The 15,699-nt window shown below is 58.8% G+C and overlaps 2 protein-coding genes across 8 annotated transcripts; both read left to right on the top strand.

The window, feature by feature from the left end:
- Positions 1-324: 324 nt before the first annotated feature.
- Slc49a3 (solute carrier family 49 member 3) lies at positions 325-5,881 on the top strand. Of its 7 annotated transcripts, none has more exons than XM_013073014.3 (11): positions 327-693; positions 2,333-2,491; positions 2,694-2,907; positions 3,075-3,151; positions 3,601-3,738; positions 3,818-3,934; positions 4,224-4,376; positions 4,503-4,660; positions 4,733-4,842; positions 5,011-5,058; positions 5,483-5,881. In XM_013073014.3, the coding sequence occupies exons 1-11, from the start codon at positions 397-399 to the stop codon at positions 5,692-5,694; spliced, it is 1,683 nt and encodes a 560-aa protein (XP_012928468.1). In that variant the 5' UTR covers positions 327-396; the 3' UTR covers positions 5,695-5,881. The 7 variants fall into 7 exon arrangements, 4 of the variants coding, with proteins under 4 accessions (XP_021116120.1, XP_012928468.1, XP_021116119.1 ...); XM_021260460.2 differs by having other exon boundaries at positions 5,008-5,058; XR_015441227.1 differs by having other exon boundaries at positions 328-693; positions 4,737-4,842; positions 5,008-5,058; positions 5,483-5,604.
- Positions 5,882-12,725: 6,844 nt separating this feature from the next.
- Positions 12,726-13,797, top strand: Atp5me (ATP synthase membrane subunit e). Its single transcript, XM_004847496.4, has 4 exons — positions 12,726-12,874; positions 13,066-13,120; positions 13,250-13,348; positions 13,722-13,797. The coding sequence occupies exons 1-4, from the start codon at positions 12,785-12,787 to the stop codon at positions 13,745-13,747; spliced, it is 270 nt and encodes an 89-aa protein (XP_004847553.4). The 5' UTR covers positions 12,726-12,784; the 3' UTR covers positions 13,748-13,797.
- The last annotated feature ends 1,902 nt before the right edge of the window (positions 13,798-15,699 follow it).

Raw genomic sequence — 15,699 nt, 5'->3', positions numbered from 1 at the left:
TTTGTAAATAGGGAAGGGTGGAGGGCGGAAAAAAAAAGAATGAAGCCTCTGCTAGGGCAGAGTGACTTCAGGCCCCTTTTCCTACACTCATCCTCGAGGGCCCCATCCAGCTGTGTCCCCTGCGGGAGGGGACACTATGCCTGGGGCTATGGCCGGTCTTCGGTCCTCTCTGACGCTCGAGGTCCAAAGGCTCAGATTCCACCCACTGGCCCCGCCCACCCCATGTGTCCCCACGCTCACGTTTTTGGGGTGCGGCTAGACGGACCGATTGCCCCGCCTCAGCCCCCAGGCCCCGCCCACTGCCGCGCTGCACCCTTAAGGCCAGACGGGGCGGGCCCTTAGGTCAGAAGGGGAGGACTCGGGCTGGAGGCGGTGTGGGCCTGCAGGGACTGGCAGATGACAAAGGGGGTCGCCAGGGACGGGCTGCAGACCGAGGGAGGTGGGCCGGGGACAGCAGAGGACCTCGGGAATGGCGCGGAGACTGCGCGGGACAGCAGAGACCGGCGAGGGACTGCGGGGGACCCTCGGGATGGGCCGGGGACGCCGGGAGACCGGCAGAGGACCGCAGTGGACCCCGGGGACGGGCCGATGACAGAGAGGGACGTCGGGGGCGGGCCGCGGACCCTTCGCACCTACACGCGGCGCTGGGTCTTCCTGCTGGCCGTCAGCCTGCTGAGCTGCTCCAATGCCATGGTACGGCCCCTGAGGGAGAAGGGAAGGGCCTGCCCCGACCTGGGATCCCCGAACCCCGTTTCCCAGCCCATTGGACCCACTCCCCTGCCCCAGCGCCAGGCTAGACTTCCGTGCTCTGGGACAGGGACCACAGCTCCTCGACACACTTCAGGGTGCCCCCACCGGCCTCGGAAGCTGAGGCTGTGTGCGGCTGGCCTCCAGGCTGGGCCCAAGCGTGAAGGCCCGTGGGCGCGCAGAGCATGCTCTCCCTCGTGCAGGCTGGGTGTGGGGACTGCGTCCTGAGCTGGGCCTGGGCTCTGGCGCTGCAGCAACTCCGGGAACTTCCTGCTGGTTGCTGCCGGCCAGAGGAGCCAGGACTTGGCTTAGCTCAGGGCCTTGTGTGCAGCCTGAGGGTGTAACTGGTTTAGGGCGGGTCACCTGAGGCTGGGGCTCCTTGGCCTCCGGGAAGTTCCGGGCAACGTGGGTGGGGTCCTGCTGTCATCCTGGGGCTCCGAAGTCTAGCTCTGACGTCAAGAGTTGTGCTGATCCCAGCCTGGGTCCCTCACCTGCAGCTGGGACCAGGACTGTCGTGCTCTGAGAGGAGACTGGGGTGAGGCTAGGGATACCCAGCATTCTGCGTGGGAGTCTGCCCACCCACTTCACAAGAGCGGGTGTGCAAGACGAGGCTGGGGGCTTGCTGGAAGGATCTGATTGTCCTCCACACTTTTGTTGCCTGCAGCTTTTAGTTAAACCCCTGCCCCACCCACCCACCCACGGCCTCAGCTCGGGACTAGACAGCTGTGGGGCTAACGGTGGGCTGGCCGGGCTTGCTTTGGCGAAGGGGGCTGTGTACACAGACCGTGCTTCCTGTCTGCCCGGCTGGGGCTGCACAGGGGCTGCCTGGCCCAGAGAAATCTGGGGAAAGGCAGAGAAGGCGCGTTGCCCAAGCTCCCTGCCACGTGAGGCTCTGGTGGGGAAGCCTGGTCTTGCTGCTCTGCCTCTGAGGCCGGCCTGGAGCGGCTTGGATGAGGAACTGTGATTCCTGACACACTAACCCACCTGTGCACTTGCTGCTTCCTTGTCCTCCGCGCCCGCGTGCACTTCTTCTTGGCCGTCCCTGCCCTCTGCTACGTTCGCTCTGTGGGTTGCACCTGGTACTAGATCCTGCCTCAGGCTGGAGGCCTCACCTGCCCGACTCAGACCTGCGGGTGGGGCCAGCTCCCAGCCCAGCTGTTCATCACGAGTCCGGTCCAGACAGGCAGCGGTGCCACTGACCCTGCATCTCGGCTCTGAGCCCTCCCGCCCTCCATCTCTGTCCTTGGCCTGCTAGACCCCTCACTGGGCCTCGACAGTGCTGCCAGCTGCCTCGCTCACACTCGGACCCCATACGTCTTCCCTTGTCTTCTCATGGATGGAGGCCCTGCAGGCAGCCCTCAGGCTCTCCTCCGAGGGTCGTGTCCAGGCCTGGTGGGGTCATTAGTCTCCATGTCTGCCCCCAGGCTGGTTCTCTGCCTGATGCCCTCCCAAGAGTGATGAGGGCAGGGCTGGTCTCTGGCAGGAAGGCCCAGGGGCCACGCAGTCGCCCTGGGCTGGCCAGGCTGGAGCAGGGCAGAGCTGGCAGTGGCCTCTTGGCCCTGCTGACTCCTGCTTGTCTCCGCAGCTATGGCTCAGCTTTGCACCTGTGGCAGATGCCATCGTCCAGCACTTCCTCCTGTCCATGGAGCAGGTCAACTGGCTGTCACTCATCTACTTTGTGGTGGCCATCCCCGGCGGCATTGCAGCCATCTGGGTCCTGGACTTTGTGGGGCTCCGGGCAGCGGTGAGTCAGACCCTGACCCTGGCCTGCTCTGGGACTGGTGGGCCCTGCTTTTGGGGATGGGAGCCATGGCCTCTTGCACTGGCCAGGGTCTACTAGCCCCACTGTGCTGTCGGGCAGTGGGGTGGCTGGAAGCTGGTGTCCCTTGTGGGCTGGGGAGGGTACCGAGGGTGCCTGGCCAGCAGCCTCTGGACTCTCCCTGCAGACCATCCTGGGCTCATGGCTGAACTTTGTGGGGAGTGTGCTGCGCTCCCTGCCCTGCGTGGCTGTTGGAATCCCCAGCCCATTTGCCTTCTTCATGGCTGGCCAGAGCCTCTGTGCCCTGGCCCAGACCCTGGTCATCTTCTCTCCAGCAAAACTGGCTGCCTTGTGGTTCCCAGAGCACCAGAGAGCCACAGCCAACATGCTTGCCACCATGTGTGAGTCATGGGGGAGGCCCTCACCAGCTTGGGCTCAGCTCCGGGTCTTCACCCGGAGCTCCACGGCCACGGCCATGGCACCAGAGCCAGGACGGTTTCCCTGGGGGCGGAGATAAGTGCTGGCCACAGCGGGGCTGACACCTTTCTTGGCCCATCTGTCCACCCAGCGAATCCCCTGGGCGTCCTCGTGGCTAACCTGCTGTCACCTGCCCTGGTGAAGAAGGGAGAGGACATCCCCTTGATGGTGAGGGAGCTCGTAAGCTGCACATGTGTGGTGCCTATGCTGTGTGTACTTGCATACATGCATGGTGCATGTGGTGTGTACACCTGGATGCTATGTGCACATGTTGTATGTGCCTATCTGTGGCTTATATACACGTGCTGTGTGCATATGTATGTTGTGTATGCAGGTTTTGGTATGTGTGCACACGTGTGAATGGGCACCTCTATGACAGAACTGGGTCTGTTAGCATGGCCTACTTCCATGGGTGTTCAGGTGGCCATCAGGCGGCTAAATTGGGCTGAAAGCTGGGGCTCTGCCTGTAGCCTCCCTGTGCAGGTAAAGTGGGGTGGTGCTGCCCACCACAGGCCCTGGGGTCGATGCAGGCAGCAGGCAGCCACGGAGGGTGGGGTGGGGCTGAGGTGCATGGGGTGCATGTGTCCATGTGGCCTGTGACCCCACCCTCTCCCCAGCTTGGCGTCTACATCATCCCCGCCGGCCTTGCCTGCCTGCTCTCCACCACCTGCATCTGGGAGAACATGCCTCCCACCCCGCCCTCCACAGGGGCGGCCAGCTCCACCTCAGAGAAGTTTGGCCCTGGGCTCTGGCTGGTGGGTGCGTGGCTCTGGTGGGGGGGGGAGCTCTAGCTAGAAGCCTCAGCTTCTGGACTGAGTGGCACCTTTCCTCCAGCTCCTGCAGAACAAGGCCTACATCATCCTGGCCGTGTGCTTTGGGGGTGGCATCGGGGTCTTCTCCAGCTTCTCAGCCCTCCTGGAGCAGATCCTCTGTGCCAGTGGCTACTCCAACGTGAGTGCTAGCTCTCCCTGGGAGGGACTGTCACTGCTGGGATTGCCTTGTCCTCTAGTTCAGTGTCTACACCTTATGGAGACCATGGAGGTGGTGGCCACTCACATGTACCTGGGTCATGGCCTCCATACCTCTGCCCTCTTCCCTCTGGCCCTCTGCCTGTGGTTTGAGGCACGTTGGCCCTAGGGTCCAGCCCTTCCTTCAGCAGGTGCCAGGGTTCTTGGCCTTGGGCCCTGCACCAGCGTGGCTGCCCTCTGCCCAAGGTGTATGCAGCCTTTCCACCCTCCAGGAGTTTTCAGGCCTCTGTGGGGCTCTCTTCATTGTGTTCGGGATCCTGGGGGCGCTGATTCTTGGCCTGTACGTGGATCGGACCAAGCACTTCACCGAGGCCACCAAGATAGGACTCTGCTTGGCCTCTTTGGCCTGCGTGGCCTTCTCCTTGGTGAGAGTCCCTGAAACTGAGACCACCCTGCAGGATGGAGGGAAGGGATGCCAGGAAAGGGGTGGCCCAGCCTCTGCTTGCAGGAGGCCCCGTCTGCCTGATGCCCACTCTGCCCCTCCCTCCCAGGTGGCCCAGCTGCAGGGACAGGCCATTGCGCTAGCTGCCGTCTGCTCCCTACTTGGGCTCTTTGGCTTTGCAGTGGCACCTGTAGCCATGGAGCTGGCAGTTGAGTGCTCCTTCCCAGTGGGTGAGGGAGCTGCCACGGGCCTGGTCTTCGTGCTGGGGTGAGTACCCCTCCCCGAGCACAGTATCTTGCTGTGAGGGTGGCTCCTGGACTGAGGGCCTTGTGTGTCCAGGCAGGCTGAGGGCGTGCTTATCATGGTGCTGCTGACAGTGCTGACCGTGCCACGCACAGGGCCGTCCTTCTCCACCTGCCAGCATGGCAAGGACTCCCTGGACTGGACAGGTGAGTGTCCCTCCCAGGCCCCAGGCCCCCAGAGGGCCAAGGCAAGGCGGTAAGGAGGCCTGGCCCAGCTCAGTCTGGGAAGACCTCCTCGTGACCCCCTGGCCCATTTTTATTATTTCTTTATTTTTGTACCGGGGATCGAACGCGGACCTGGCGCATGCGCAGCAGGAGGCGAAACCACTGAGCTAAATCCGCAGCCCCGGCCTAGTTTTAGAGGTGCCTTTCTCGAATCTTGGTGGGTGGGTTCTTGGTGGGCTGAAAGAGCTCTGGGCTCAGCTGGTTAGGTGCAGCCCACATTGGGTGAAACCCAGTCTCGGTGCCCCTTAGGTGAGCTCTTTTAAGACCAGGGAGGGAGAAACAGACTTGAGGGCAGAGATCTGAGCAGGAAAAGGAGGGAGACAGAGATGGGAGCAGAGAGGGGAAGAAACAGAGGCACAGAGAGACAGGGACGGGGTGGGGGCTGCACACGTCCCAGCCGTCAAGGCTGGGGGCAGGGCTGTGTCCCAGGTGGCTCTGTGGTCAGCAGCGCTTGCGAGTGTGGCCGGCTTGGAACTGCCAGGGGCTCTACCATGGAGGCCGCCCAGGCGGGGCTGTCAGCAGGCCGAGACTGCTGAGAACAGAGCTGCACTTGTGTCCCCAGTGTCCCTGCTGCTGATGGCTGGCCTGTGCACCCTCTTCACCTGTGTCTTGGTGCTATTCTTCCACACCCCATACCGGCGGCTGCAGGCCGAGTCTGAAGGGCTCCCTCCACCCAGGACGCCGAGCCCCACTCCAAAGCCACCCCAAGGCTCACCAGGAAGCCCCTGCCCTGCCAGCTCCTCTCGAAGGCCCCCAGACTCTCAGGGACGGTGACCAGGGACACGTGTGAAGGGAGGAAGGAGACAGCCCTGGCCACTTTGGCGTGCAGCCCGTGACCTGACAGCAGGGACTGGCTCCGGTCCTGGGATCCACCTGAGGAGCGGGTCTGGTCAGGCCTGGCGGGAGGGAGAGGTAAAGGTCTCCCTGCGCAGCCTAAACACAGATGCCGGAAGGAGGAAGGATGCAGCCCCTCTGGGTGGTGTTTCCGGAGGGCGGGGCCGCGCGGGGGGGGGGGGGCGTGGGCGGGACCCGAGTGGGGGAGTGAGGGGTGGGACGCAGGGGGCAGATGGGCGGGGCAGGTGGAAAGGGCGCAGCAGCGCAGGGGGCAAGGGGTTGTAGGGGGCAGAGCAGCAGGGAGGGCGGAGGGCTGAGCCGGGGGCCAGGCAGACCCGGGGCCTCAGGCCACCTGGTCCGTAGTCCCCCTCCCATCTCAGGGATCAGCCGTGCGGTGCCCAGTCCCGTCCTTGGGCTCCGTGACTGCCCTGGCTGGGGGTTGTGGATTTGGGGCTGGGGTTGGGACAGCCCTGCTGTGAGCTCAGCCCCTCAGACAGGACAGCCCACAGGGGGCTGAGTGCCTCCAGCTCTGTCCCTCCAGGAGAGTACCCCCAGCCTGTCTGAGTGCCCCCTGTCCTGCCAGTGGCGGCACTGCGGCACTCTCTGACTCGGGGTCGCCCTCACCATGCTTGGTCTGCAGAGGCTGGGAGCGTGGGGTGCGGAGCAGACACCTCGGTTGCAGCCATCTTGTCAGCTTGGGACATCAGCAGCTGTTTGATGCTAAGGAGGGAAGGGCCGGGAGGCTGCTGAATGCCCACCCTGGCTCCCCTGTGGGTCTGCATCCCACCTCCACCGCAGTCCCGGACGCCCAGTGCTCACCAGAGCCCATTGACACTGAGTGTCGACACTCCTAAGGCCTAGCCTCGGGAGCAGCTGACGGGGTCAGAGGCTGCTGGAATATTCTATCCCTGCACCTGGTCCCAGGGGAGGCACCCCACAAACCACACCATGATCCCAGGTCCCTGAGAGAGCGTGGCTGGCCTCCCACTTGGTTACCCAAGGACTGGGCTGTGAGGGTCTCTGAATGGCCCCTGAAGACTGAGAGGTGGGCTGGCCCTGGCCCTGTCTGGGCTGCATGCTCCACACATGCTGGGGCGGGGCCCACGAGGAAGCCAACACTCACTACTCCTTGTGGAAGCTTCCTTTGCTGTCCGGGTCCGGCAACTTGGAGGCCTCTAGGGTGGTCTCCGAGCCTCTGCCTCTGCCTGCTGCACAGAGGCCTCAGGGTGCCCCCCACTGCCAGAGGCCTCCCTGTCCTTACCAGGTGTGGCCCCCAAGTCAGCCAGGGCCTGCAGCCGGGGGCCAGAGGTCTGAGAGTGTGGGACAGAGGCCACCGGCTGGGAGGTGAGTTTGGAGCTCAGGACTTGTCGGGATTGCCCCCAGGCTCTTTTGGTGAAATGTCTTGATTTCTAGGTGTTAGGTGCTAACCCAACAAACAGGGGTCTCGCTGGTCAGCTTCTCCCCAAGCAGGTTCGGGAACACGGTGGAGTTACAGGCCCTGAGGCCTCCTTGAGCATGGTGTCCAGCTTGTCATCCTTCATGTTGGTCTTGCCTGTTGCAGAGGGGTGGGGAGTGGTGTCAGGCGGGGCCTACTGGAGAGGCAGGAGGGACTGCTGGGCTCGGCAGGACTCAGGCCCCTGCCCTCCCGGCTCCATAGCCTGTCCCAGGCTACATGCTTGGGCTGGTCCGCTGGCCCTGCCCACCTGGATGCCCCACCAGCTCTAGGCAGCCTGGGGCAGGTCTCCCTCCTGGAGGGGGCGAAACACTGCTCAGGGCTTTGGAGTGGGGAAGGTCAGCCATTCGGGCCAGTGCCCTTGCCCTGTGGGACATTGGTGTGGACGTTCACTTTGCCTTGTGCTCACACCCACCAAGGGAGGTGTACGTGTCCTTTGGGTCCTCCTTGTCCATGAAGCTGTCCTGGTTCCGAAGCAGGAGTGTGAATGCCCAGAAACAGAGGCAGTCCGTAGCACTGTGGCCGGCTGCCTCTGCCTCCACGCCCGGGCACAGGTGGCCACGGGTCCACGTTGGGTTGGGGCTCCTGGTGGGAAGGGGACTCGCCTTGAGTTCCTGGATGTTGGGATGTGCAAAGTTGGAGAAGATGTTGGAGGAGGCCTGCTGGGCGTGCAGGGCATCACCTTTCTTCCTGGTCTCCCTGCTGGCCTGAGGCAGGAGCACTGACGCTGAGGGTCCCAGACTGCTGGAGGACCCTTGAGGCACCCTGTGATTTGAGAGCCTTAGCTCACATGGTGAGGGGACTCCACCTAGTGCTGGACGGGCCCAGCAAGTGTGCTGCCACTAAGCTCAGGTGCAAGGGGGGAGGAGCTCGATCCCCAAGGCCCTGGCAGAGCACAGGGCTTAGGACCATTTCACTCTGTGGCCCTGAAGGGCTCCAGGGCACAGGGATGCCATGGTGGGCTTGTTCTGAGCATCAGGGTTCTTGAAGGCCCAGACCTTCCCTCATCTTGCCCCAGAATGTCACCAGGGCATGCCTGGGCCTGTACTGGCCTCACCCGTGCACTCGGGTGCACGTTCACACACACACATGCAGGGACACACGCTCATATCCTGCCCTGCTGCCCACTGGGCCACTTGCTCACCATGCCTGAGTCTTCCTTGGCTAGGTCCCGTCCTACCTGACTCAAGCTCCTGCCTGACCCCCCAGGACCGCTGAGGCTTCAGCTGCCACTCCCTACAAGGACAGGTTCAGGGCCACCCAGGGGGCTGGACAGCGGCAGAGTGTGCCTGGAAGGCCCAGCAGTGACTCAGACAGCCCCTTCTTAGGCCTGAATGCTATTCTCCAGGGCCCCTTGTCACGCCCTTGCCAGGGCCTGGGATCTGAGAGTTGATAGGGCACCCGGGACCCCCTAGACGGCAGAAACTGCAGGCCCCAGAGGAAGGTGCCTTCTCCAGATGGCACAGAGGTATAGAGTGACCCAAGTGTTTCTCCAGCGCTTGGTGTGTGCCAGGGGTCCCACACAGATCCCTCAGCGGCGCTCCTGGCCCTGGGCCCACCCTTCTGACCCCGTGGCAGCAATGGCTCCTCGGCTGATCGAGGAGGATGACATTTCTGGGGTGGACCAGGCTTGGAGATGGCCAGGCTACCCCGAGGGCTTGGGGTCAGGCACGCTTGGCCTGCCCCTCAGTCTTCCTCATTCTCCCCGACCTGGCCGTGCTGTGGGTCAGGGGCCTTGGTCCAGGCGGTGGGAGGGAGGGTGGGCCACCTCAGCCCTGCAGCTCTAGGCCTGAAGAACAGCCCTTGGAGGCCTGGCCTGTGCTTGGCAGAGGCAGCAGGGCCCCAGCAGGTGGGCGTGGGTGCGGGTGCATGTGGGTGCCTTGCTGGGTGCCCCCCCCACTCTGAACTCCCATGTAGCCCCGAGTGTTCACTGTAGCAGAGGTCCTGCCCCCCGCCCCCCCTGGGAAACAGCTGTCATGGAAGCTGCTGCCCAAGAGCCCCTGAGCCAGCAGGGCCCGGGAACGTCATGCACCTGAGAGACCTGGGGTTGCCTCTCCGACTAGGGAGCATGTGGCCAGGTGTGGTGCCTGGGCTGGGAGGGAAGGATCCCAGACAGGATTGAGGTGTGGGGCTGCAGGGGTGGGGAGCCCCCAAAGTGAGAAGGCCAGAGAGCCCCAGAGAGGACCCTGACTCAGCACTGAAGATAATGGAGAGCTGGGCGTACTCAGATTATGCACACAGCTGAGCCTGACAGGTGCGAGGTCCCCATGGGACCCTCCTCCGGGCCTGAGAGCTTGACTCGAGGCAGGTTTCTTCCCTGACATCAGGGGTCTGCTCTGCCAGCCTCCACCCCCAGCCTGCTGTCATATCCCTGGGCACCTAGAGATACTTATTTTCAGTTCTGGAAGTTGAGTTGCTGAGGAGTATGGTTTATTTTAAATCCAGTGAAGGGAAAACTCACGGTCACCTGAGGTCATCTTATAGGCAGCTAAGTTAGCTAGAAATTAATATACAGTCAGAGAGGTTCTGGGCTCTCAAAGAAGTCAGCACAAAAAATAAAGACATCAAGCTGGGTGTGGTGGCACATGCCTGTGATCCCAGCACTTGGGAGGCTGAGGGAGGAGGATCACTGTAAGTTTCAGGACAGCCTGGACTACATAGCAAGACCCCATTGCTGTTGTCAGGGTTTGCAAGGGAATAGATTTAATACAGGACACCTAATTTATGGGATTATTTTATAACATTCACCTAAAAAGTCAAATGCAGAGGAGTGCAAAGGTCTGCCCATGCTCTAGAGACCCAAAGACTCCAGTTGACGGCCTGGATTCTCTGGCAATGTCCCACAGAAGTCCAGCTGAAGACCTACAGCCCAAGTCCATGCCCTCCGTGAGTCCAGGCAGAGGCCTAGAGCCCACGGCAATGTCTCACGCAAATCTGTATCAAAGATCTGCACCGGGAAACCCTGAGGCCAGTGGTGGAGCTAGAAAGCCCGTGCTGGTGGGGTCAAGGGCCTGTGCCACCAGGCTGAGGATCTGCACTGGAGCCAAGAACCTCAAGGCGAAGACCAGAGCCCCCCTGAGGGGAACAGCTGCCATCCCCAGCGATAGCGAGGACCTGACCTCCTCCCGTGATGAGAATAGCTGAGCTCCTGTCGGGAAAACAGCCATGATGAACTTCTCCAGGAAAATCAACAGCGTAGTTTTCCCCTCTAGTTCTCCATTTACGAAACAGTTTTCAGGTGGGTCTTCCATGCCCCGAACCTCTCTGACTCAGTTCCGCTGGGCGTTCCAAATTGACCTTTAGCTAATCCACCACACCCGTTTAAAAAACCAAGCAATCAAATAAATAAAATAAAGATCAGAATTGTGGTTGGAAACACAGCTGAAGAAGGTTGGGCATCAAGATAAAGATGCAATGGGCAGGCACACACACCTCCTTGAGGGATAAACAGTAACATGAAATTATGCTGTGATTAGTACCACCTGGCCCAGGAAGTCCAGCCAGGCATCAGTTGCCCACGTGGGTGACCAGAGCATCCAGACCCATCTCTTCCCCAAAATACCTTTATTCTTTCCATGTACCCTTGATACATGACTCATTTCCCTACTGGATCAGTATTAGCTAAGCGGGTATACTTGTAACCCTTTAGGTTGATTGTAGTTTGACCTGTGTTGTATCCATGGTATGTTTGGCTGTCACTTGGGATCCCTCTTGGAATAAAACTCTGTTTTTGTTTCTTTTCACTTATAAGCAAAAAATGTTTATTTTGGCTCAAGTTTGCACATCCCAACCCAAGATGGAGTGGCCCCACTGCTCTGGACCCCTGATGAGGTAGCACATTATGGTGGTAGCATGTGGTGGGGTCTGGATCTGCCTTGGGGCTGGATCCTGGCCTGCCTCCCCAGGGTGGGCATGAGCAGGGAGCCAGGGGTGATGCCAGTATTCTGGTCCCCAGTCAGGCCTCCTGCTCCCAGGCTGAGGACCCAAGGCCTTGGCTGCGTATGGAGTGGGGTGGGTGTCTTTATGTTCACAATGCTGCATCATATTCTTTGGAAGCTGAGATCTGCTGAAGAGTAGGGAAAAGCGGCTGAGGGGGCTGTCATCTAACTGGTAAGAGAGATTTCTGAAGCTGAAATAAGGAACTTAACTCACCCCTCTTTCAGCAGGTTCGCTGACTCCCACTGTGGAAAAAGAATTTTCAGGACACGTCAGTAAGAGGCAGAAGGGTTTATTAGAGATTTAGAACACACTTAAGAGTGAAATGTGGGCCCTCAGAGAAATGAGGTGCATTATTTCCTGGAACGGGAAACATTATGCTTCTTGAAGGGGTGGAAACCCCAGGAAAAGGTGGCTGAAGGGGTAGCACAGAAGGGTACTAGTTCATTGTACAGTACTGGTATGGATTCGTGTGTTTTGTGATTAAAACATTCTTTGGACTCTCTCCACTTGCTCCTTTTAGAATCAGATTCCTGATTCCTGGGGATTTAGCTCAGTAGTTCCACTGCCTGCCTGGGAAGGTCCCGAGTTCAATCCCCGATACAGGGGTGGGGTGGGGTGGGAATCAGATTCCTGATCATTATTTTCTTAGTTAAACCAGTTTATGGACTTTCAGCATTCCAGAGGAATTTTGGGTGTGATAGGTCTGGTAGGGAAGGAGCCTAAATTTAACCAAAGGAATGCCACATGGATAGCCTTGGGTGGTCCTGTAAATTGGAGTTTTCTTAAAAATACAACTTTGAAAAAAAAAAAAAAAGATGTGTTATCTGCCTAGAATTTTCCCATACATTTCTGTTGACATGTTAGCCTTTCTTGTCCTTCAAAATCTACCTCAAAGAATGAACCCCATATTTCCTATTTCTGCTGTAAACATTGTATATATACTCCTCACTAGGTTCAGAACTCCTGGAGAGCTGGCGCTTCATTTCATTCTTTATTGTTAACTCTGTACAGGTTGAGAACAGTGTTGTGCAAATAAAAGTTTAATTGAAACTTTCTAAAATAAAGTCTAAGTCTGAATTAGAGGTTAAAAAAAAAAAAATACAACTTTGCAGGAGGATCAGCCTAGTTCGAGGCTGGCCAGTACTACATAGCCAGACCCTGTGTCCGGAAAAAAAAAAAAAAAGTCCAAGTTTCAGTTAATAATCTCGTCTTTTACTTCTTTCCAACCTCCGGGGACCTCCGCGTACGCCCAGCAGGGGCCCCAAAGAGAGGGAGGGAGAAGTCAGCAGGGGTCCCGATGGGTGCACTATCGCTGCCCGGGTCGGGGACTCGGGACATTTCCGGTCGCTGTGGCCTCCCCGGGAAGCCCCCAGTCCCTCTTGGGGTGCAGTACCGAGGGCCCTGGGAGGCTGCGCCCAGGATCGCTCCGCACTGGGCGCCGACGCCCAGAGGTGCTGACCTAAGCCCTCCCCGCGGCTCCCGGAGAGCAGCGAGGCCCCGGGGTCCGACTCTGCCACACTACCCGCGCATCCCGGCCCTTGCGCGCGTGCGTGAGCCCTGACGTCATCACCAGCGGGGCGCGCCTCTTGCTCTGGCCACCAGAGGGCGCCTCCCTGCTTCCGCTCTCTGCCAAGGCGCATGCGCGCTCTCCTCCGCCTCAGTTGCTCTTCCGGCGCGAAGGTCAGGGACAAGATGGTGCCGCCGGTACGAGTGTCTCCGCTCATCAAGGTGAACTCGGCGTCGCTGCCTCGCGGTGCTCCCACTCCCGCGTGCCTCTCTCCACGGCCGACCCCCGCCCGCGCCCCCTTTCCCTCATCCCCGCCCCGCCCCGCGCCCCTGGCTTCTCCCGCGTCCCCGTCCCCGCGCCACGGCCCCTCGGCCGCCCGACTCCAACCCTGCACCGATGCCCTGCCCCACAGCTCGGCCGCTACTCCGCGCTGGTTGTCGGCATCGCCTATGGAACCAAGCGCTACAGTGAGTGAGCGAGGGCGGGCCGGGCTTGCGGGCCGCGGTGAGGGCACAGGGCGTGTGGTCGCAGCCACCCGGAGACGGGCCCCTTTCACCCTGCGTCTTCGGGAGTGAGGTAACCACCCCCGCCCCTAGGCTACCTGAAACCTCGGGCCGAGGAGGAGCGGAGGATAGCCGCGGAGGAGAAGCAGAGGCAGGATGAGCTGAAACGCATTGAGAGGGAACTGGCGGAAGGTACTGAGTGCGCCCTTCGGAGCTGCATGCTTCCAGGTGTTCAGGAACAAACAGCTGCTGCTAAATGGAGGAGGCCACCCTGCCTCGTCCACATTGCTGTCTTCCCGAGAGCAGCCTTGGATGTGGGAGGCATCGCAGTTTGCTCTTAGGGGAGCCCAGGCCCCAGACTGGCACCATGCAGTGGCTGCACCACCCCTGAGCGGCTGTCACCGGCTTCTCTGCTGACCCCTTTCCCAGCTCCCTGGAGTTTCAGGTCGCCTGTGTTCTCTTGGAAATAGGTTCTGATTTTTTGAAAACCGAAACTCTGAAGTGGTCCTTACAGGTGGCCTGAGAGCTGTAAAGTTGCAACACATTGTTTCTTTTAACTTTTCAGCCCGGGATGACAGTATACTGAAGTGAGAGGTGCTAGCAGCCTGCATTGCCCCAGACGAATAAAGCTTCCGAGTGATGCTCTGGCTTCCGTTGCATTACTGCCCCCGCTATCTATTTCCTGGACTCCAGCTCAATAGTTGTGCTGCTTTCCTCAGGGCAGGGTTACTGTGAGGGATTTCAAAGGAACTAAGTGTTACACAGAATCCACTTGTCAACAAAAGACAGGCTCTCCATTGTGAGAAAAAGAGAAGTTTATTCCAGTGAACAGGGACAGGGACTAGGGTCAGAGGATTCTAACAGCTAGCAGGGGGAGAGAGAGAGAGATAGTGGAGAGATGTAACTGGGAAGGGAATTAGGCTTATATAGGTATTGAAGGAGCTAAGGAATCTGGGGTGACGTATTTTTGATTTAGCTGCCCGAGAATGGTCTGGACGGTCTGCTCAGGCATGTGCACACTTATTGGACTGTTCGGCGCCAGGGAGTGATAGACCATATTCTTTAGTCCATTTGCGTCACTTACAAGGAAGCTGATGGTATTTGTTTAAAGCAGCCTGTTTATTTTTCCTGTTGATTTAGGGCAGGCCTGACACTAAGGAGCGTTACTCTAGATCCAAAATGCAGCTCACACACAAGGCATAATACCTGTTCTATCTGGTGTCCGGTGGGGGGGGGGGGGGTCTGGGATGTGATGGAGCAGGTCTGCTCTGGGCTCTCCTAGCTGCCAGGCCCCTGGACAGGAAGAGCAAGCTATGGGGGTAGGGGTGTGTTCATGTCCTTGCCCTGAAAGGTGGATCCTCTGTCCCCAGCTCACAGCCCTCCCTGGATCTTGGGGAGGTGTTAGTGGTGGCCCTGAGACTGATCACCTAATACCGAACTGTTAGGCAGGCTGGGTTGTGTGCTAAGCAGCCTCACCAGGCTGGGCTCCTGGGCTCCTGGGCTCCTTCTGGTGGTGAGCTGACGAGTCCTGGGTTGGTGGTTTGAAGTCACCCAGGAGGGTGCTGCTGCTTTCCAGCTGTATGCCTTGAGCAAATTTCCTGTGCTTAGATCCCAGTTTTTGTTTGCAAAGTGAGTTTATTTGCAAATGCGAAGGAGCACACAAACATTTCAAAGCAGCTTTTGGTTTCAGTGGGTGAAAATGATGAATCTGCTTCAGGCTGGTGTCCCTGCTTCTGGGTCTCCAGTGGTTGCTGCAGGGTCTCCCGGGTCCAGTTGTAGGTTTGTATAACAAGTCCCCGAGGTAAGGTGAAGATAAAACCAGCTCCCATTGCTGCAGGCAGGTGGCTCTGCTGGGTGTTGTCCCCCACCTCACCCAGTGAAGGCATCAGGGTAGCACATGCCTTGGTGCTCACCATGTATTAACTTTTTTAAAAATACATTTTAGAGGGGGGGATTTAGCTCAGTGGTTCCGCCGCCTGCCTTCCAAGGGCAAGGTCCCGAGTTCAATCCCCGGTACCAAAAAAAAAAATTTATCTCATTTCCCCCCTTAACATCCCTGTCTTCCCTACGTAGAAAACCTTTATATCCATTTTTTCCTTCTATTTTCACTTTTTTTTCTTGTCCTTTTCTCCCTCCCTCCTCATTCTCTTCCCATTTCCCAACATCTTTTTTTTTTTTTTTTCCAATATCTTTTATACAGTTCAGGCCTTATTTCCACTTTTGGTTTCTTGTACCAGAGAAACAATGCATTATGCAAACGTGTGTCCGGTTTATTTCACTTAAGAGTAGACTGTTAACTCATTTTAGGCAGGAAGATTTGGAGTTCAAGGCCACCCTGTGCTACATAATTAGACTTGTCTCAAAAGGGAAAAAGAATGCCTTATTTCCACCAGATAGTACCCCTCTTCAAAGGTGAATCCCATGAAGTTTGGAGGGACTTTCTGCCTCTGCCTTTCTCCAGGCTCACCAGCATTGTCACTGGAGGTGACAGGCGCTGTAACCAAATCTTGCTAGTGCAGGACTGGCAGCTTTGGGTCCCACCC

Source organism: Heterocephalus glaber, unplaced genomic scaffold, assembly GCF_053883595.1.
Source record: "Heterocephalus glaber isolate CG9 unplaced genomic scaffold, H.glaber_assembly_v1.0 deba00001509, whole genome shotgun sequence".
Classification (NCBI taxonomy): domain Eukaryota; kingdom Metazoa; phylum Chordata; class Mammalia; order Rodentia; family Bathyergidae; genus Heterocephalus; species Heterocephalus glaber.
This window is presented reverse-complemented; position numbering and strand designations above follow the sequence as displayed.